Source organism: Saccostrea cucullata, unplaced genomic scaffold (genome assembly GCF_032062105.1).
Source record: "Saccostrea cucullata isolate Sc308-1 unplaced genomic scaffold, CSIRO_AGI_Scuc_v1 ctg3229, whole genome shotgun sequence".
Taxonomy (NCBI): Eukaryota; Metazoa; Mollusca; class Bivalvia; order Ostreida; family Ostreidae; genus Saccostrea; species Saccostrea cuccullata.
This window is the reverse complement of record NW_026925664.1, coordinates 162,329-184,447: the sequence shown is the minus strand read 5'-3', so window position 1 is coordinate 184,447 and position 22,119 is coordinate 162,329. Positions and strand designations below refer to the sequence as shown.

Sequence of the window (22,119 nt, the reverse complement as noted above, 5' to 3'; positions counted from 1 at the left end):
TCAATGATCATGAGTATGAAGTGATACAGAAATTATTTAAAACCTTTCCATTTCCATTATATAATAACAATTAAAGTAAATGTGCATTCTCGCTCTTAGAGATTCAGAAAGTGTTTGATAGATAGTATTTTAATGACTCTGTCTACAAGGCTTTAATATACACAACTAATCAAGCATACATTGTATGCAGTGAACTTCACATGAGACAATTAATGTTATTATCTGACATTGCCCTGTTATCATCTAACATTGTCATGTTATCATCTACATGTATATTTACCCTGTTAAACATTGCTCTGTTATCATATGACATTGCCCTGTTATAATCTGACATTGTCTTGTTATCATCTAACATTGTAATGTTATCATCTACATGTATTATTACCCTGTTAAACATTGGTCTGTTATCATATGACATTGCCCTGTTATAATCTGACATTGTCTTGTTATCATATGACATTGCCCTGTTATAATCTGACATTGTCTTGTTATCATCTAACATTGTCATGTTATCATCTAACATTGCCCTGTAAGGCTGTTATCATCTAACATTGCCCTGTTATCATCTAAGATTGCCCTATTAAAGTCTTATATTGCCCTGATATCATTAAACATTTCCATGTTATCACCTAGCATTGCCCTGTTGTCATTTAACTTTGCCCTGTTATCATCTAACATTGCCCTGATATCATCTAACATTTCCCTGTCATCATCTAACATTGCCCTGTTATCATCTTACATTGCCCTGATATCATCTAACATTTCCCTGTCATCATCTAACATTTCCCTGTCATCATCTAACATTGCCCTGTCATCATCTTACACTGCACTGTTATCATCTAACATTGCCCTGATATCATCTAACATTTCCCTGTCATCATCTAACATTTCCCTGTCATCATCTAACATTGCCCTGTCATCATTTAATATTGCCCGTTCATCATCTAACATTGCTCTAATATCATCTGACATTGCCCTCTTATAAGCTAACGTCCTACTTTCATCTAACATTGCCCTTGTTATGGAGGAGAGCTTTATTCATCAAATGTTGTGGATCAAATCCTTGATCACTTATGTATGTGATGGCAGTCTCTCTAAGGCACTGAAATGAGTACTTTGTATTGACACCTGCGTCCTTGCACAAATTATGCAGTGTTGATGACAATATTTCACTTCGAAAAGGAGAAGCTAAATACCATTTTCGTGCACCTGGCGAAGTACGTTTTCTGTACTTATTGAAGAGTAGAGTGGCATTTTTGTCTGTTTTCTTTATCATCAGTTTAAGGAGCTTCACTGGACAGAGTCCTCTATCAGTCTCCAGGGCATACATTCGCTTGTGAATATGCACCCCCAGGGCCCGATGACTGCAGTGTTCTTTCTTCATAGTTTCACTCTTGACAATTGCATATTCCCCATTTTGATCTGTTTTGAACTCGAAACTATTTATTTTTAGATGCTGATGAAGTTTCGTATTGCGTGTTACAAAATGTAAAGACAGTAAATACCACACTGCTTGAAGCAAGATCACAGGGGATTTATAGGCCCCTTGAAGGTGAATTGAAATTTTCTCCAGGTCAGCACAATCTATCAGCTTTGCATGCCCTGTTGGTTTTCTTAATCCTAGCCTTGGCTTACAAATCTCTGCCAATATTCTATTTGGTTCATCAAATTCTTCACCTCTAACAATGTCGATTTGTCTATTTAGGTCAGACAGATGATTGTTAAGGGAATATCTGATTGACATCAGCGTCGTTCTATTATAGAGGGTGTCCTGGGGGTGTTTCCTGGTCGGTTTGGCCTTGACCTCGCAGTAAAATCTACACAGAAGACTGGACAGCTTAGAAGGACTAACAAGTCTCAGGTCCAGTTTCTCACCAAAACACTCTTCATGCCAATCTGAAATTGAAAAAAAAAATGTTATAGGTAAAGCGTTTAACAGGAAAGGGGGAAATGTATGGCTGGACCAGGAATTAAACCTGGGACCCTGTATTACAAGTCAGATGCTCCAATCACTGAGCTATCCAGGCCGATGTCCTCAGTCCAGCCTAAATTCCTACACATGTAAAGTTGTACGCTTTATCTTGAACACACATTTCTTATAAACAGGGTATATGCCACATAGTGTTGACAGTCCAAACTATTACTTTATAAATTATGTTTCTTAACATTTATTATTTCAAATCCTCTGCTTTCAAAATGCTACCTTGATATAAAAAATCTTTGAGCCAATGATCACTAGCTTTTTGCTTGCTTGTAGTTTTTAATGTCCCTCTCCAAAACATTTCTCACTCAAATGGAGACTTCACCACTTGACTGTGGAAAGCTGCAAATTCTGTCCTATACTGGACACTTATGGCCCTTAGGCAGTGAGGGATTTTTTTTTCATGCCAGCACCTTCTGTGACACAGGACCTTGGTTTATATGGTCACATCCAAAAGGACAGGTCTCCATGTCTCAAACTGGGATTGGATCCTGCAACGCAAGGATTACTCCTTACTTCGCCACTCTAGAGCAGATGCTCTAACCACTGTGTCATGCAGGCGACTGCTCACTTGTACTTATTCCATCTCTGATGTAAACATAATGAATCCCACAATGCATCATGCTTATTCAGAGATTGTGCTACAATTTCAAGCAATTGCAATAAGTACATGTAGTTATGGAGAAAACTGTGTCGGGGTTCTGAAGGACCAACTGATAAACAGGAAGTTGACATCAAATTTGTACAGAACTGAATCAGATATGTCTTGTCAAAATAAAGAGTGCTAAAACTTTTAACATGTGCAATGAATGGTTACTGAGAAAACTGAAATCATTATGGAAGTTTGGTATGGACAGATGTACATATAAATTGGAAATTGACCTCAGATTTGTATCAAAATTATATCCCACCATGTAGCCTTTATATGGCAGACTGCAAAATTTTTTAAGCATATGCAAAAAGTAGTTGCTTATAACACTGGGACAAAATATGATATAAACCAACAGACAAACAAGGCTAAAACAGTACACTCCCCTCTCCTTTGGAGCTTGGGTAAATTAAAGATTGATGTTGAATTCAAGATTAAAGGGCAAAATAACATCAGCAAAAGAGTTCTGTTACAGGCATTTACTATAGCGAAAGTTTACAAGCATAACTGAGCATCTGTTCTAAAACATGAAATAAATATATTAAAGTACCTTGAAATGACTTAGTTGCCCACAGAATGCCCATTTTTCTGTTTTTTGTTGATGCTTTAAATTGTTTTGGAGGTTGATTCTAAAAGTATCAAACTGCATATTAATACATTAACAAGTTATACAAAGACATCCCATTCAAACTACATATAGTAAAGAAACTTAAACTTGTTTAATAAATGAAATATTTTGAGTATATGCAACACTTTCTGTATCAAATTTATTGTTACATGTAAGCCGATTAACTCTCCTTTTTTAAGCCAGATTAACTGTTCTTATCGTTTTGCAATACCTATCTCACCTCTCCACTTTCTATATCAGTGTACCTGGTAATTCTCCACTCATCTCTCCACTTTCTGTTTCAGTTTAACTGGTAATTCTCCACTCACCTCTCCCTTTCTATTTCTGTTTCAGTGTAACTGGTAGTTCTCCACTCATCTCTCTACTTTCTTTTTCAGTTAAACTGGTAATTCTCCACTCACCTCTCCACTTTCTGTTTCTGTTTCAGTGGTAACTTGTAATTCTCCACTCACCTCTCCACTTTCTATTCCTGTTTCAGATTCCATATCCGGATCACTTTCTCCACTGCTGTCTTCATCCACTGACTCTGTTCCATCTTCCACTAAAGTGAAAAACACAAATTTATATGGATGATTACATATGCTAACCATCTTAAAATATTTTTACTTTGTTTTAAAGGTCTTACGCAAGGAAATAGCCAATCAAAATGAACTTAGTCAATTGAAGTTCCATATATATATAGAGAATTTTTTTTTTTTTTTTTCATTTTTGGCAAATTGTTTTAGCCCTACAGTATTAAAATTAGACTCATGTACTAGGAATATCATTTCTTTAGCAGAATTATCCCACTGAATTAAAAGGAACTCTTTTTTCAGGTGCGCATGATGCAACTTCCTGGATGGTGTGTAGGCTGTTTGTCAACATGTGAATCCCACGTGCATTTCGGGGTAGGTATGTTTACTGTTGATTTTCTTTCTTAAAAGCCGCATAAGGCATATTTTTTCTGATCTCAAATTTTTGTTGAAGCATTAATCTTTATTTTCTCTTTCATGAATTCTCTGCTGAGAGTCTAATAAATTAAATAATTTAATTCAAGCTTTATAGTAATATATAGTGAAATTATTTCCTTGTGTGAGACCTAAAATAAAGATGAATTTTATATATTTTACAGCTCATTAATTTAAGGCATAGAAAATTTATTTACTGATATTCACAGGTTTTGTTTTTGTTGTTAAACGTCTCTCTTCAGAATGTTTCACTTAATATGGAGATGCCACCACTTGCTGGTGGAGAGCTGCAAATTGTGACTCTGCTACTTTGCACTTACAGCCATTGGGCAGTCAGGGATCTTTTTCTTGTCATACTGAGGCAGGGGACCTCTGTTTTTACTGTCTCATCCAAAGGTCTGGGAAAGTGGGACACAAATCTAATGACCATATCTTACTTAAAGCCAACATTGAAAAAATACTGTGCTTAATACTGTGTTTTATACAAAATGTAAGGGCTTTATTTTTAGACGTAGAATTGTCTAAAAAGGTTTTTTTTTTCATTTTCCTGATCATACATGTATCAAGGAGCATTCATTGCTTACTTCTCAGGTCAGCAGGGGATGCTCCCTTCTCCCTGGCACCTAATCCCACCTCTGATATTTTAAGCTGTTCGAGTTTGCTCTGCTCTAAACAAGTACTTCTCAAATGTACTTCTGAGCTTGATGTCTATTCATTATCTGCATTGATTTATACATTTTAAATTTTTTTATTGACAACTGAGCATACCTTCCATTTGTAAAGAAATGAACTTCTCTGGATCTTCTGTGGATGCACAGCATTCTGTAAATAAAAGGGAAGACTAATTTGAATCGGATTGTAAAACTGCAGGGATTTTCAAATTTATTTGGAGAATGGAGCCCAGGCCTTTGGAATTGGGATTTGAGATTTTTCAAAACAACATTTTCTCACTTACAGGGAAATTTTATTTCATTATGTCTTGCATATATCATGTGGAAATTATGTCTTCAGCATTATAAGCAAGTAAAATGTTAAAATTACAAATGCAGTTACTATTGACTAATGGCTGGAACAAAATTTTTGTGAAGACTTCTAGTTTCGTTGTTCAAAACTCATGCAATAATCAGAACTTGCAATTGAAAAGTTACAGAAACAGATTTATTAGATTATAATGTCATGACAAGAAGGTGCATATATAGTGCGATTTTATTGGTATACCAGTATATCGCGATTCACTGTTGCGTGATACGTATCGTAATACAGAGACCTAAATACCGGTCTTTTGGTGCATATTATAAAGTCCAGAAATTATTCATTTATTTGTTCAATCTTTCAAATAACAATTACAGAAAGTGTAGAAAAAAATGTAAAAAGTGAAAAGAACGGTATCTTACCGTCCAAACATAATTGATTTTATATAGTACATATAAATTTCAAGAAAGTAAAATTTTGTTTTTCTTGCATATTCTTTAGAAAAATAATGAGTTTTCATACAAAATCATTGTAAAAACTTCTTTTAAAAACATCATGATATCATCGTGATATTGTGGGAAAAAAATCGTGATATATCGCGATACGAAATTTTTGGCGATATCCATCCCTAATATATAGTATATATATTATTATTTTCATACCCATAATGTCATTGGCTGAAAGAGCATCACATGATATTCGTCCTTTTGTAATACTGATGCAGAGTGCATCCATGAAATATATCACTTGACTCTGCGTTTGGCTACACCAAATCTACACCGTACTTGATGTTATGTAAAAAGCATGATTTTACCATTGTGACACTGACATAATGATTCAGTTAGGACTTTGTTGGAATGTTCCTTTTTGGGTCATTATATACATGTAATATAATTATTATGGACTTAATAGTGAATGGTCAATAAAATGTGGTTACATGTATATGTATAAGGCCCCATGTCAAGCGATATTAACCTCAGACATAGACGTCTTATTACGTCGTAAACTTGGTTGCTTTCTCTTTCTGTGACTTCCGTCAATATCACTTGCCAAGGGTACTTATAACCACATATAGATAGTTTTCGATAGGCCTGAATTTAGCGAAAGTTACCTCCCGTTGGTCGACTCATTGATTTTCCCTCTTTGTCTTACCAAGTTTAAGAAAATATAGCAGAAATATTTGGTGGAAAATCTTTATCAAATAATTTTTTTTAAATAAAGGAGGCTTCCAAAAATTTATATACTTCAGAAAAATAATGATTTCTAATTCAAAATAGCAATATAAAAATTTTAAATTGGTTGAAGAATGAAGGAATATGAGCATTTGGACCTCCGGTATGGCGGCCAACGGGAAGTAACTCTTGGTCAATCGAAAACTATCTATATGTACTTATAGGCCTTATACTACAAAAATATACCTTCAGCTCTCTGTAGTGTCTCTGATCTGTGTGGACTGATTGCATCGGATTCCTCTGGACCGATACCCAGGTGTCCTTTCTCTGACTCTGTATTAGACCTGTAACAAAAGGTCAGACATGCTATAAACCGTTCTGACATTTTATACAGGTCCAGCACAATGTCTTGATTAAGCTATATAGCTTTAAATAGCTATATAGCTTTATTAAGCTATTTAAAATAGCTTATTAAAGCTATTTATCTGCAGTTTTCAACAAAAATGTTTTTAGTAAGAAATAAACAAAAAGTCGCAAGTATTTGACTATTCATATTTGTACTTTGGGCTATCAAAAATACAACCTAAATCATAGAAAGTTCTAACATTGCTGTTTTTATGCAAAAGATGAATTTCCATTGTTTGGTTAACAGCACTATCATATTGAGTGTGATGAGGCGTGGAAAAGTATGATTGCTTTTCATTGTGTTGAACTGTTACTAATCAATTATCCTGTTGGCCATAACTGACCTTCTTTATAATTTCATTCAAGAAATAACTGTGTGGTCACTCATCAATAGTCCCCAAACTTTTAAAACTTAGAGTACAAAGTCTCTCAAGGAGACGTAATTTGGTGAGTGATTTTTACATGCATTGTATTCAGAAGAGTTCAAAGTTTAATATTCCCACTGCACCAAGGGGCGACTTTTGGCGCATGCTGAAAAAATAAAACATTTGAGAAAAAAGTGTGATAAAATAGCTTAATCAAGCTATTCCGAATAGCTTAATAAAGCTATATAGCTAAATTAAGCTACATAGCTTAATCAAGACATTGTGCCGGACCTGTTATATTTCTGGTGATCAAGTCACTCATCCACTTACTTCTCTAAAGGGCAATCTTTCCCACAGAATTGCTCGTGTACTTCGATCAGATGCTTCACCACAATATTATCGTCTGCCCAGTAATATCTACCAATCAGCTTTTTAAATGCAGTTGCTGTGTCTCCAGTTAGAAAGTTCTTGTTCATCTTCGACTGAGGAAAAATGTTTGTCAACAAAGTTCTACATCGGGATCGGAATTCGAGGGTGGGGACTAATATACGATGGACGTTGCGTAGACTGGCCTGCCTGTCTGATATCCGATATACATTTTATATTTTCCTGCGTACGGTAAAGACAGGCAATACCAGTCTAGACGTTGCGTTACACTGAAGACGATGAAAGTGGATGATCCAGCCAGAGAATTTTTTAAACTTAAATGTACAATGTACCTGAAAATGTTGACAAGCAAAAAAAACAAAAACAAACATAACAAAACAAAAAAAAAAAAAAGAAAAAATTAAACAATTAAAAAATTATGGGGTAGAGTGTAAACAAAAAGAAAAAAAAAAAAAAAAAAAAAAAAAAAAAGAGGAAAATTCTATGCAGTTCCTGCTAAGCAAATAACCCCTACCCTGCTTTTTTCACTTTCTCTTCGGGGAAAGAAAAAAAAAAGGAAAATTATGCCATATATACGACAGCCAACTGCTTACTGCCAACTGCTTACTGCCAACTGTCAGCTGCTTACTGCCAACTGCCACACATATTTGAATAAATTTTCATATTTATTTTGATATATTCGTGTGTATTTTCAAAAAACAGACGCGGATCCAGGATTTTTTTTTCCAAGAGGGACACCCAGGAAGAAAAAAAAAAAAACAACCAAGAAATTTCTTGACAAGAAAAAAAGTAAACCCAGTTAAATTCCTAAATGTGAAAAATTATTTTGGCAGGGGGGGGGGGGTCTCATGCTTTAAGTCTATGAGATTTTTCAATTAAACACGGATCCGCGTTTTGGGGGGGGGGCAAGGTCCCTTTTAATTTATGCCTTATATAAATTTCAGTTTGTTTAGTTTGTACATTAAATACCTTTTCAAATTTCAAAAAGATGGTCCGGACCCCCCCCCCCCCCCCCCCACAATGCATATAAAACATAACTTATTTTGTAAAAAAACAAAAACAAAAACAAAAAACAGAGATATAAATCTTTGAGAAAAATGTTCAAAATTAACGGGAAATTGAAATTTATTTTTAAAATAACTCCCCTGTGAATCAACAACAAATCTTTTTTTTTCAGTTTTTATCCTTTCCAAAAATTTTGTTGTCTCATGTAGGGGGGGGGGGGATTAAAAACAGGAAAATAATCATTTTATAAGATAACAAATAAAAAAAATATACTTTATCAATCTCATATGTTGAATTTTACTTTGACTCAAGTCCTAATACTAATAGAACCAGTAAACAAAGTTGCGTAAAATGTATTGGCAAAACATACATCAAACGCATATACACGTAAAACATGATTAAAGAATATGAGAAAAATAATAGTTACAAAAACCCATACACACTATTACAAAAATTACCAAACATACAAAAGGCAGTGCAGCCACAAAGTAATGCTACTTTAAATGGAAGGAAAATTGGGTTGGGTGGGTGGGAGAAAAAAAAGAGCTGCTCGCCGAACAGCTTGCATATATGGCGCCAAAACTTAATTGCAAATACTACGCATGGCAATGCGTAAAGAACGATAACTCCCGCAAACCTGTGCATACAGGGACCGTGTCAAAATTTATTTTATCATAATAAAAACCACTTTGACTCAAGTCCTAATACTAATAGAACCAGTAAACAAAGTGGCGTAAAATTTATTGACAAAACATACATCAAACGCATATACACGTAAAACATGATTAAAGAATATGAGAAAAATAATACAGTGTAGTTACAAAAACCCCCAATCCCAATTTGTGGTGAATAATAAGAAAACTGATTTGTAACATATTTTGAATAGGAAAGTGATAAGTAACAATAATACCAGACTATTTAGCATTGGGAAGTGATTTACCAAAGAGGACCATGGTATCTAGTAAATTTGAAAAGTGAGGGTCAATGTATCTTAACACTGCATCACTCGAATCCGGGATGTTTCGCGCCAATTAATTCTGTTTCGCACTGGTAGGATTTCATTTGTCATACCGGCGTACGCCGAATGCGCCGCTTGACCTTTCGTAAACCGGCTTGTTACTTCATTTGACCGGGGAAGGTCCGCCGGCGTACGCCGAATGCGCCGGTCTGAAATGACCGGCGAGGAAATCGCCGGTCTTAGAAATGTGGCGGGAAAAGAAAACGACCGTGAAAATGCAGATACTTTTTACCAAATCGACATGTTCTTTATTTGTTTGCATATTTTGAGCAAATCTCTATTTGTATATTTAAAATATGTTTTTATTTTCTGAAAATAAAATTTTTCATGAGGTCCATGGTTTTTTTTTTAATTGAATTTTGAATTATTCTACAAAGACATAATATAAAAAGTGATAAAACTTAATTAGTTGATTATCATTTAGCGTAATTATTCATTTTTAAAGAATGTTTTCGCCGGTTTACTTCATTTGCCTCTCAGCCGTTTTACGCCGGTCATATGACCGGCGCAATTCGGCGTACGCCGATCAGTGACAAATGAAATTGGCCCAGTACTGAGATGGTTCGCGCCTGGATGATTCGCGCCGATTTCGGTGCGAAACATCTCCCCTCTTTTTTTGATATTTCATTTATTTAGTAATAATAATTTAAGGTCATGTATTCATGGTATTAAATCTTAGATATAAATGTGTGTTACATGCTCAAAATCATGACTTAATAATATGCGGTGACACAGGTAACGGATCGTAAATGTTAATGATATGGTGCCCGTTTGCTCAGCGTGTGTGTTCAACAATTTAATTGTGATTAGGCCCCTAGTTGGAGATCAAAAGGTGAGAATTATTTCATTACAGCAATTATAAAGTCGTACAGCAATTATCTGCGTTAACTTGAAAACATATTATTTAAGCGGACAGGTTCCCCAAGCCGGCAATAATTAGATGGCGGTATGATAAAGTACATGTAACTACTATTAACCTAATTATCAGAGCATACATTTACTGAAATATGTTCTGGGAGCGAAACATCGTGGGGCGAACCATCTCAGCGCGAAACAGAATCGGCGCGAAACATCGCGGTGCGAACCATGCATCGGTGCGAAACATCCCGTTACCCATCACTCCACCGGCACACCGATCCGACTTAACCAGGTGGCTCCACCACGTCGAAAAGAATGACCCTTGATGTTACTGTCATCTATTCCTGCTTGTACAAGTGTGGAATGTAGCTTTTGGCGGAAAATGCTATAGGTAAAAACGGAACCTTTTCCTGTGAGAAGAAGGGGCCCAAAAAGATCTGCTCCTCTTGTAAGATGAAGGTAAGCCTGCAGGGCTGATGCCGGACACATTTCCCCATTAACTTGAGGAAGGATAACATTAAGCTCTCTTTCTCGAAACTGAATTGTCTTTGTATGTCGTAAGCAAAGTAGGTAGCCCCATGAACAAGGCATCAAATCCACTCTTCTAACATGTTTTGATGTCTCAAAAGGTCCTGTAATTGCAATGGTGCCTGGACGAAGTAGACCATAAAAGGCTATTAAACAAGCACACCAAAAGCCCAAGTCTTCAACTGATGAAAAGTCCAGGAAAGATCTCATCCGGAGAAGATGCGATGGTGTTATCGAATCAACAGGAAATTGGGCGGTACCCAAATCTCGCTTGATACCCATGAGCATATTTTTTATATTTCAACTGGTAATCCTCTGAAATAGGGTCTCGTAGATGACAAAGTTTGTGCATGTGTGGTATAATATTCAAGTATTGCTGAATTGAACAAAATTTGAAACACTTCACTTTTGCCAAGTAAGTCACATATAACTGTAATGTTTTTGAAGTTGCTGGTAGTGGGGGCACACTGATATGGTCACAAAATTCCAGGTATGTCTTCATATGAGTGCGATAAGTGGAAGTTGTTGAGTTAGCCCATGCCTTTCTTTTCAAAGCGGATGCTTGGTCTTGTAGGGACTGTACAGTGAATCCACCTGGCAAAGATAAATGGTAATGACATATGAGACAACAATGCTGCAATAGAAAAGTTATCGTGTTGTAGGGAAAGCACTAAGGAATACAGCTTTATAAGTTGACCCGGCTCATGGAGACGGGAACATGCATCCCCAATGTTGTTTTGTTTGCCTGGTAAGTATTTAGCACTGATAACACAATTATACAGGGCAGATATCCAGAATAGAATGCGGCACATGAACTGTACAAGGGGAATCCTGGAAGATCCTTTGTTAATCCACGACACAGCCGAAGAATTATCACTATGTATGATCACTTTACTATTCACAAAGTACTTACTCCACCTACACACAGACAAGAAAATAGCGATAAATTCTTTATGGGCCATGGCACAAGCTGGTAGATCTAATGGCCAATTAATGTAAAAGTAGTCTCCATCATAGTATCCTCCACCTCCCTCTGAAGAAGCATCTGTCTGGAGTGAGGTGATGGGGCGTGGATCCTGTATACGACACGTGCCATTGAATATCGACATGAACGATATCCACCACTGAAGGTCTGCAAAGAAATCATCGGTGAGCAACACTTTATGATGTCTCTCAGTAACAGCATTCTTCAAATCCAACACTCTACGGAGAAAAGTACGACCACCACATATCACTTGGGAGGCCCAGTTGAGCTTTACGATAAGTGTTTCTAACTGTCTAACACTAGCTCGCTTTCTCCGAGAAAAAGCTCCCAATAAATTGTTGAAATCTTGTAGCTTTGCTGATGGCAAAGACAGAGTCATTGTCACTGAATCTACTACCACCCCCAGAAATACCAGCTGCTGGGAGGGACCTTCAACCTTGGACCAGTTAATAGCAAAACCTAGTTTTCTAAGTAGGCTAAGAAGTGTATACAATGCTCTTGAACATTCATAAAAGTTTTTCCCAAAAATCAAAAAATCATCGAGATAAGCAATTGCAGTATAACCATACACTTTCCTTAAAATTCTACAGACTGCACTACTAAGCCGTTGAAAAATCTGAGGGCTCTTAGCAGCGCCAAAGGAAGCTTAGTGTCATACAAATATGTTGGCGACGTAGCATTTACAAACTGCCATTTTAACCCAGTAGCACAATAGTTAGAGGGGTGAATGGGGACTGATCTATATGCAGACTGTAGATCTATCTTAGCAAGATAACAACCTTCACTAATGAGCTTGCTAACAACACATAAATCCATATATGAACATGAAGTATCTGACTGTACATAAGCATTAATAGACATATGCAATGGGCGACTAGCATCATGGATAAGCCTAACCTTAGAATGTGATTTAGGGATAGCTCCTAAGGCACTAATAATAGTAGGTTTGACACAAGTAGCCACATAATTTCCATTTGACAATTCATACAGTATCTGTTTCTCAACTTGTTCTGCATATTGAAAACATGACTGATAATTATCAACTTCACATGGGACAAGTCGCTGCTCAGCTCCCTCATCAATAATTCTAAAGCCCTCTTTTATCCCCTCGCATAAGAAGTTGCAATCAAAATCATCTTGTAAATAAAATTCCCAAACAGAGTATACTTTAACCCTGAGGAGGAGTCAGAGCAGCAACCCGTCCCATTCCCTAGTTTTTTGGGTGAGACAGAGCATTATGAGTTTGTGAATAACAAACAAAACAAGAATGCTGCAATTTACAGTTGGTAAAGTCACATGTTTCCATATTAAATTTCCTGCAAATCTCTTAGCCTTCACGTGTGAATGGACCACGTCGACTTCCTTTCTGCTTGGAGGTACCCTCCTTCTTAGCGTTAGTTCCCAATGATCCTTGCAGGGTCTGCATGGTAAGGCTGTTAGGTTTAGGGATCAGTTGAAAATCCTGAAGGTGAGGACGAGATACACCCCATCGAAACTTTTCCTTAAATTGCAGTTCCCTGTACTCACGGTCAAAGAGAAGGACACTACCTTTGACGTACTTGTTGAATAAGCGATTAATGTATTTGGTATACTCCAGGTAGTCACGCACTCCCTGGTCATCCAGTTCCTGATTAATGATCATTTCCTGCATAATGGCAGCATTACCATAGCCCCACTGTTCGATGGACAGTTTATAATAGTCACGATCAAGCTTTTTGTTAATCTTCATTCCAGTGTTGGTAAGTGTGAGAAGATCCTCCTTCTCTTGTTGCATAATGGGGTCAAGCCAAACGTAGTTATGAACGAGTCTTACTTTCCCCTTATTACTGGATGGGCTCTGTGTAAATGCAGTAGAAACATGAGAGGGGAACAAATTCATAAGATTACTGAGGTCAACCGTACCTTGCGGGGGTTGTACATTCGGTGTAGGTTCAACTCCAGAAGCAGTCGCCTGGTTCTCAGGTGCGTGAGTTGTACTTGGGCTTTGGCCAGGGCTGTCTTTCTCTTGCATGGCCGCTATAGTCTGTTTGCAAGCATCAATATTCTGAAGGAGTTGCATCTTTCGTTTATGTAGTTCTAAGGTCTGGAGCTCCTTCTCTAGAACGAGTATTTCACTTGATATAGTGGGGCTCTTGGGACTGCATGTATTTTCGGCGTGGTGGCCCGAACTTCCTCTGTTGATGTCGTTGTGGCCAAGCCGCCGGAGGCCACTAAATCTGCTTGGTTGTCACTCATTTCGTCAGACGAGTCGTCGCACGATCTTAAAAGGTCAAGCACAGTCCGATCTCTTGGACGAAGATCGTATGGGTGACCCTCCTGCATGGAGAGAAAAAAAGAGCTGCTCGCCGAACAGCTTGCATATGGCGCCAAAACTTAATTGCAAATACTACGCATGGCAATGTGCAAAGAACGATAACTCCCGCAAACCTGTGCATACAGGGACCGTGTCAAAATTTATTTTATCATAATAAAAACCACATTAATAAAAACATACGATGAGATTAAGGAGTCATTTATCCATTTTCATTAGTATTTGAAGATCTGATGATATGTTCAGTCTGATTTCAATTGATAAAATCTACCCCTTTTTAAAGGAGTTATACGTAAGAGCAATTAACTTTTTGTAAATGGTTTTTAGAATAAGTACTTAAAACTGACCTTGGAACATGCCCCTCCCCCCGAAAACGCGAATTTGTATGAAGTTAATTTGTATGAAAAGTCATAGATATGAAGATATGGAGCATAACCCACCCAGACCGCCAAAATAATTTTTCACGTTTAAGAAAGGAGTTTACGTTATTTTCTTGTCAAGAAATTTCCGAGTTCGATTTATTTTTACTGGGGTGGATCCCTCCTAGAAAAATCCTGGATCCATGGTTTTTTTTTGTTTTGACAATTCACATAAATATCATTGAAAATATGAAATTTTTTTCAAATATGTGTGGCAGTTGGCAGTAAGCATCTGACAGTTGGTAGTAAGCACTAAGCATCTGACAGTAAGCAGTTGGCTGTCGTATATGGCATTCCATAGAAAATTGCCCCAATTTACAAAATTCCATACATACGACAGCCAACTGCTTAGGGCCTACTGCCAACTGCTCACTACTTACTACCAACACACACACACACACACACACACACACACCCTCACCCTCACACACACACACACACACACTTGATCACACACACAACCTCACACACATGTAACGTCGCCAAAGTGTTCAAAGAGAGATACTCTAAATTTCCCATCCTCTGAATGAATTACGTAAAGTTTGTTTCAAAAGTTTATTTACACTTTTTACACATCATAATAAATCACAATAACATCCAAGGATCACACATAATTATTCCCAATATTAAAACAATAATGTTGTCAAGTTCTGCAAGCGTTATAATGGACAAGTTCTGCGCAAGTGCTACTGTCTGAGAACATCCCCCCTTTATATAACTTGAGGGCATTGCTCGCGAGGAGCAATGCGTTTTGACCATTACATTATAGTTGACCATTGCTCGCGAGGAGCAATGATACGTAAACAAAAGACTACATGTATCTATAATTATATAATAACGGAATCAAATATAAACAAACATAATGAAATAATTAAAGATCGTTACAACTTCCCCCCACTTAAGTTTTGACTCCGTTCAAAAGGAACTGACTATTTAAAAAATGTACAGATGTAATCTCCAATGTCCATAGTTAAACAAGTTAATAAACACAAAAATAAGCATGAAAAATATTATAACAGTTGGCACAATGAAACATAGCATAAAACAAAACATTCATCTTGTCTTGAAATAGTATAAACATGATAAGTTATCACATTTAGATTAAATATTTTCACAATTATTTACAAACTTTATACAGTGTATATACATCCAAATCATAAATCTCCGTTCACAAGTCTTACATTTACATGTTTATCATAAAAATGTTTTGGCACCTCACTCAAAATGTCTGTGGCTACCGACGCAAAGTCAATGTCCTCGGGGTTTAAATCCTCAGAATACACAACGTGCGAATCCCGCTTTATTTCCTCTGTCCCGCAAGGGTCACGTCTCACGATACGGTTCATCACCAGGCAAATCGTGGTCTTCGTCACAGCGCGATTGTTATTACCGTCTGTTACGGCCATCTCCGAGGAATCGTCATCACCGTCAGAATCAGTGTCATCGCACACAATCACGTGACGCGTATCGTTTCCGTCCTCCGATATAACAATCCTCTCGTCACTAACAGAGTCACTTTCTCCGAGGTCGAAATCATTACCACGAACAGCGTCACTTTCTCTGAGTAAATCATCGATAAAATCGAAGTCTGTCAAATTCACTGAGATTTCTTCTAAATCGTCACTTTCGATTAACCGATTCACGGGTTCACTTAGGCCCTCCTCATCACCGAAATGTCTTCGTAAAGGTGGCTAAGCACGTACACGGGCTTCTGGGTTTCCTCATATTGCTCGCGTTCCACTTTTCTTTTTTTCTGGCCCATGTCTTTCTCAATATCGGAAGATTTATGCACTGATAACAAATGTCTTTTTAAGTTAAATTTCCTAAGAAATAGTCTCTGGCAAAACGAACACTTGAACGGTTCTACATGGTGTTGATGCTGTTCTCTTTGGTGTTGATTCAAATTACTTCGGCTGCTAAACCAGTGTCCACAAATCTTGCAAATCATCTGGTCAGTTACTGTCTCTGAAACGAACTGGCCTTTTTATAACCCGTCCATGTCGGATAGTCCTCGTTCTGGCTTCTGATTGGTTGTCGGCGAGTGACTGATCATTTTGGTCAAGACCATGGTGCGTGTCTGCCGGCAACTTCAAACGTTTCCCTCTCGCTGTCGTGCGTCGCTCGGGTACACGGGCGTTGACTGTCTGGTCACTTGTATATTCCGTCGGGGTCATAGCAGAATGTTTATTCCCTCGGTACGGTTTTAAGTTGTCTGTATGAACAATTACGGGTTTTGAAGATTTTGAATGTCGGATTTGGTACAGCACATCACTTAAAGCCGCTTGGTCCGATTCTAATCGCTAAAAAATATATTCGATTTTCTTCTTGAAAAAAAATTGTCCATAAATTGTTTCACCTTTTGTCAAATTATATCCCCAAAGTCTTTTTCTTTTAAAAGATATCAAAATTCAAAAGTTAAAAAAATAATTTTTGTTAGGTCACACAAAAAATAATTATATGTTGATATCGCGTGAAATCCCCTTCGAAAAATTAAATTTATCGCTTACATGTATAGCTCATGAAGAACGAACCCGAGCATTTTTTTTTCATAACAAAGTACTTATACCTGTACACTGACAGTATTTTAGCCCTCGTTATTAAAATTCCTTTTAAAAAATATCTGATTTTCCGTTATTCTTTAAATATGCATATTGATATAAAAATTACTATGGATTATATATTCCATGACTTGGGCTTCTACTTATGGAAAAAAATAGTCGCGTTTGAATTATCTTCATAATAAGATAGAACCGATGAGTTTATTTTTTTCAAAGGTGACTTCACAACAGATCTTAACTTCCTGTCAGGAACTTCTGTTTGTCAATATAAGGTTTTTGATCTATGTTTTCCACGTAAGGATTGTTGTAATAAACTATTAAATCAATCTAATAATTTATTTTTATATCTTATCTATGTAATGGCGTACTTTTATTGTGTAAGATAATATGTGCCTGTTTCGGATCAAGCGGCTTTAATCGTTTCACAACATACCAAGGACCAGTCCAATTGCGTGCTAATTTTTATTTTGTCCCCTTTATCATTTGTCGTTGATTTCTTCTAACTAGATCTCCAATATCGTAGTTAACCTCTCGCACTTTTCGGTCATAATTACGTTTTTGACGACATACGTCTTTTCCTGTCACATCGCTCACAATGATGTATAATCCACAAAGGGAATTTCCCAGGGTACGCACATATTCTGAAGGTGTGGAAACACGGTCTTCTTCCCGATTAACATTTTCTGTCACTAATTCAACAGGTAATTTCATTTCACATTTTTCACAGTTCTATTAAAACGTTCAATCATTCCATCTGATTGAGGATGATAAGCGGTAGTGCTCGTTTTGTTTATCTGCAACATTTTACACAATTCCTGGAATAACTGGCTTTCAAACTGTACACCTTGGTCCGAATGTAATTTCTGGGGACAACTATATCTTTTGATCCAACCACGGAATATGATATTTTCTACTGTCTCAGCCTCAATATCACGAAGAGGGAATATTTCCATAAACTTAGTGAAACAGTCCGCAATCACTAGAATATACACAAATCCGTTGTTTGTTTTCGGGAACGGGCCAGCTATATCCACTGCTATTCGCTCGAATTTCACTCCACTTACATGTATATAGGTTTTCATGTATACGCGTTTCTTGTTACTTGGATGTTTTCGCTCCTCACAGATATCACACGAAGTCACATAATTATGTACACTATTCCTGAGATGAGGCCAATAATACTGGCTTTTATTTAACTTATCCAGTGTTCTTTTGACGCCCATATGTCCTGCTGTTTGTGAATCATGGAAATTCCACATAACATTATCCCTTAAAATTCTCGGTACACAAATCCGGAATCGCTCACAATCACTGTAAATCCATCGAATACACGATACACCTTGTTTCACAGTAATTAATTCCCAACGAGCATATAGAAACTTGCTTTCAAATCCTAATGGGGAAATTGAACTAACTGAGGGCTTCACAAATTCGAAATCTTCTTTCCATTTCAGAAATTTACACATTTCCTTATCGGTCAACTGTGCCTCCCTAATATTTTCCAAAGTTAGTGAATCCTCTGGCTGTTTCTTTTGCCTTGCCCGTAATGGTCGGTTAGCTAGTACATTGACACTACTACAATTCACAGGTGGTACTTCGTCGTCGTCGTCAAATAAACCAATAAGTGATGCTCACATTTACGGGTGCAGTTCTTAGTTGTTCTACGTGGTTATATATTGGTCCTGAATATTCCTCTGTAACATCTAGTTTACATTGTTTGCACGTAAGTCCCTGTACATTTATTCTGCTCAAGCTATCGGCATTTCCGGGTCGCTTTCCTGGTCGGTGCTGAATCTTAAACGTAAAGGCAGCTAACTGCTGTAACCATCTCGCGATCTGTCCATCCGGGTCTTTAAATTTGTGTAACCACACTAAAGATCCATGATCTGTTCTTAATGTGAATTCACGGCCAAGTAAGTATTGTTTGAAATGTTTGACGAAAAACACAAGTGCTAACATTTCCTTGCGGGTTACGCAGTAATTCCTTTCTGCTGTTGACAATGTTCGGCTACCAGTTCTCACAGTATCCATTCCTATTTCCCGTCTTCCTGAATGAATCCAGAATAAAGTAATCACAATCACAATATGGGTCACAAAATAAATAAATAAATCCAGCTTGGAAAAATTAATCCATGGCGTAAACGATTTAATAATTCACGGACTGCTCCTGAAATGCTCTTGTCCTACATCCACAAAACGGACACTTGTAGAAACAGATTTTCCTACTGTTTTTACGAATCCAGTGACGATTGTCATCCTTGGTAAACATTACGAAGCAATTCGGACACTCTTTCCGTTTACTAACGTCTATGCGCCCAGAAAGTAAAAATCGTCCATCCTCCGTAATCGAATATGTGTTCACAAACTGCGGCATTTTTCACTCAAATAATCCATGTACACGGAAAAAGAATAATCCAGATATCACAAGAAAACACAATTCAGATCACTAATGAAGTTGAATAAAATCCACACAGAATAAAATCCATCGAATAAGTTATAAAATTCACATGAATTGATTAAATCCAACCGGAATAATTAAATCCTAGAGAAATTGTTAAATCCCACCGCTGCCACCAGTTGTAACGTCGCCGAAGCGTTAAAGAGCGATAACACTAAATTTCCCATCCTTTGAATGAATTACGCAAAGTTCGTTTCAAAAGTTTATTTACACTATTTACACATCATAATAAATCACAATAACATCCAAGGATCACACATAATTATTCCCAATATTAAAACAATAATGTTGTCAAGTTCTGCAAGCGTTATAATGGACAGGTTCTGCGCAAGTGCTACTGTCTGAGAACATCCCCCCTTTATATAACTTGAGGGCATTGCTCGCGAGGAGCAATGCGTTTTGACCATTACATAATAGTTGACCATTGCTCGCGAGGAGCAATGATACGTAAACAAAAGACTACATGTATCTATAATTATATAATAACGGAATCAAATATAAACAAACATAATGAAATAATTTAAGATCGTTACACACACTCTATTAATTTAATTCGCTTTAAATATATGTAACTGAATATCTGCAGCACTGTTCACAATTCTCTGAACTAGTTCTAACATGATTTCGTGTATTTATTTTAAAAATAGTATTAGAAATTATAATTTTTTGGTATATTTGCTGCAATTGGTAAGTTAAAAGACTTATGTTATTATCCATCCACTAACATAATTAACGATTTATCGTCTTTTACATAACAAAAAAATGTTGCAGTGCTTGAAGTATTTGTACATTGCCCATATTTAAATTCAATATTTTAGCAACGTTCTACATACATGTAGGTACTTAATGTGCTTGTAACAACATTTATTTTCCAGAGAAATTTCAAGAATAAAGCAGGCACGTATCATCGATTTTAAAAGGATGACAGCCAGAGAATTTTTTTTTACCTGAAAAAAGTTGACAAACCAATTAAAAATTAAGAATAAAAAAGGCAACAAATGCCCAAACTCGAAAATCCCATCTCCATTTGTTAAAAAAATCACTGCCCGTCTTTTACATGTTTTACTTTGTTTTTTAGGAGATTACACATAAATTGTGGATTATGATCATATGCGTGTAAGTGCCCTAATAATGTTATTTTATCTGTCTAAATGTAGCACACAACACTCATAGTTGATGATATCCTTGGAATGCCATACACCGAAATTAATCTTAATGATATATTCATTCAAAGTAATCGTCATTTATCATGAAATGCCAACATAATGAGCAGAAGTTGATGTTAAATATGAAAAGAGTATTACTGTTTTTAGTTTTCCTAATTTGGTACACTGTAAGGTGTGATTTTTTTTACGGACATTAAAATGTTTGGTAAGTGAACAATAAAGAGGAGTCTCCAAAATATAATATTGTTTCATTTTAAACAAATTTAGACACATAATAAAACCCTGTTGTAAAATAAAGTTTTTGAAAGTTGTTGTATTTTGCTGGATAGTTATTTTGAGGATTAAATTTATTTGTGAATAAAAATAATAGGCTTACCGTATAATTATACTCGCCTATAAATCGGTCCGCCTATAAGTCGGTTGTATTTTTTAAAGGTTATTTTGCAGGGATTTGCCTTGACCCGCCTATAAGTCGGTACAACACTTTGTCAGAATCAGATGACAATTTCTAATAAATGTTCTGATGTTTTAATCTGATTTTACTCAATATTTTGATAAATTTAGTCGATATTTTACTTTAAATCATAAAAAATAAATAATGCATTCTTAAGATAAAAAATATAAGATATTTGTATATAAATACTTGTACTTTAATCTTAGAAAACATAAATCATACTGATATAAGTCGGACATAGACTTTTGAGCTAAAATTTTACTCCCCCAAAAAACGACTTATAGGCGAGTATATACGGTACTAAAGGTTCTCCGAGATGTTATACATTACGCGTATGCAATATATGCAATTTGTTTGTGTTTACACCTTCGATACAATGACTTTGTCAGCAAGTACAATTTATCATTGAGTCAAATGCTGACTGATATTTTTCATACTAATTGTTAATCCATTATTTATACCTGAATTGACGACCTTTTTCCCGTTATATCCCGGTCATGACAAGGAGCACACGGCGGGTGTGACCGGTCAGCAGGGGATGCTCACTTTTCCATGGCACCTGATCCCTCCTTTGATGTTTTGGAGGTCCGTGTTTGCTCTGCTTCTATTTTGTATTGTTTTATGGACTTTGAAATTGAAAACTGTCCCTTATCTCCATATTCATTTTTACGCCATTCTTCACAATATTAATTTTTGTAAACGCTAATGAAATCAAGTGTGATGATTAAGATGTCAAATCTAATATATATTTATAAAGATTATATTTTTTCCCTAGAAAATGATGCCTTTTTTTAAATAAATGTATCACCAGGGACGAGATGAACGTTAAAGAATTTTTATAATCACGATCAGA

At 36.4% G+C, this 22,119-nt stretch overlaps 1 protein-coding gene and 1 pseudogene across 2 annotated transcripts; both read right to left on the bottom strand.

Moving 5' to 3' along the window:
* On the bottom strand, nucleotides 1–7,606 carry LOC134269550 (uncharacterized). 2 transcript variants are annotated; one of them, XR_009992602.1, is made up of 7 exons: nucleotides 7,450–7,606; nucleotides 6,596–6,693; nucleotides 4,974–5,027; nucleotides 3,711–3,799; nucleotides 3,181–3,259; nucleotides 630–1,896; nucleotides 1–566 (listed from the first exon to the last, which is right to left on the bottom strand). XR_009992602.1 is itself a non-coding variant. In XM_062751749.1 (6 exons), exons 1-6 carry the CDS (start codon nucleotides 7,593–7,595, stop codon nucleotides 1,001–1,003), a joined length of 1,362 nt encoding a protein of 453 aa, XP_062607733.1. In that variant the 5' UTR covers nucleotides 7,596–7,606; the 3' UTR covers nucleotides 581–1,000. The 2 variants fall into 2 exon arrangements, 1 of the variants encoding a protein (XP_062607733.1); XM_062751749.1 differs by lacking the exon at nucleotides 1–566 and having other exon boundaries at nucleotides 581–1,896.
* Nucleotides 7,607–10,645: 3,039 nt separating this feature from the next.
* LOC134269547 (uncharacterized) lies at nucleotides 10,646–14,326 on the bottom strand (annotated as a pseudogene).
* Between the last annotated feature and the right edge of the window lie 7,793 nt (nucleotides 14,327–22,119).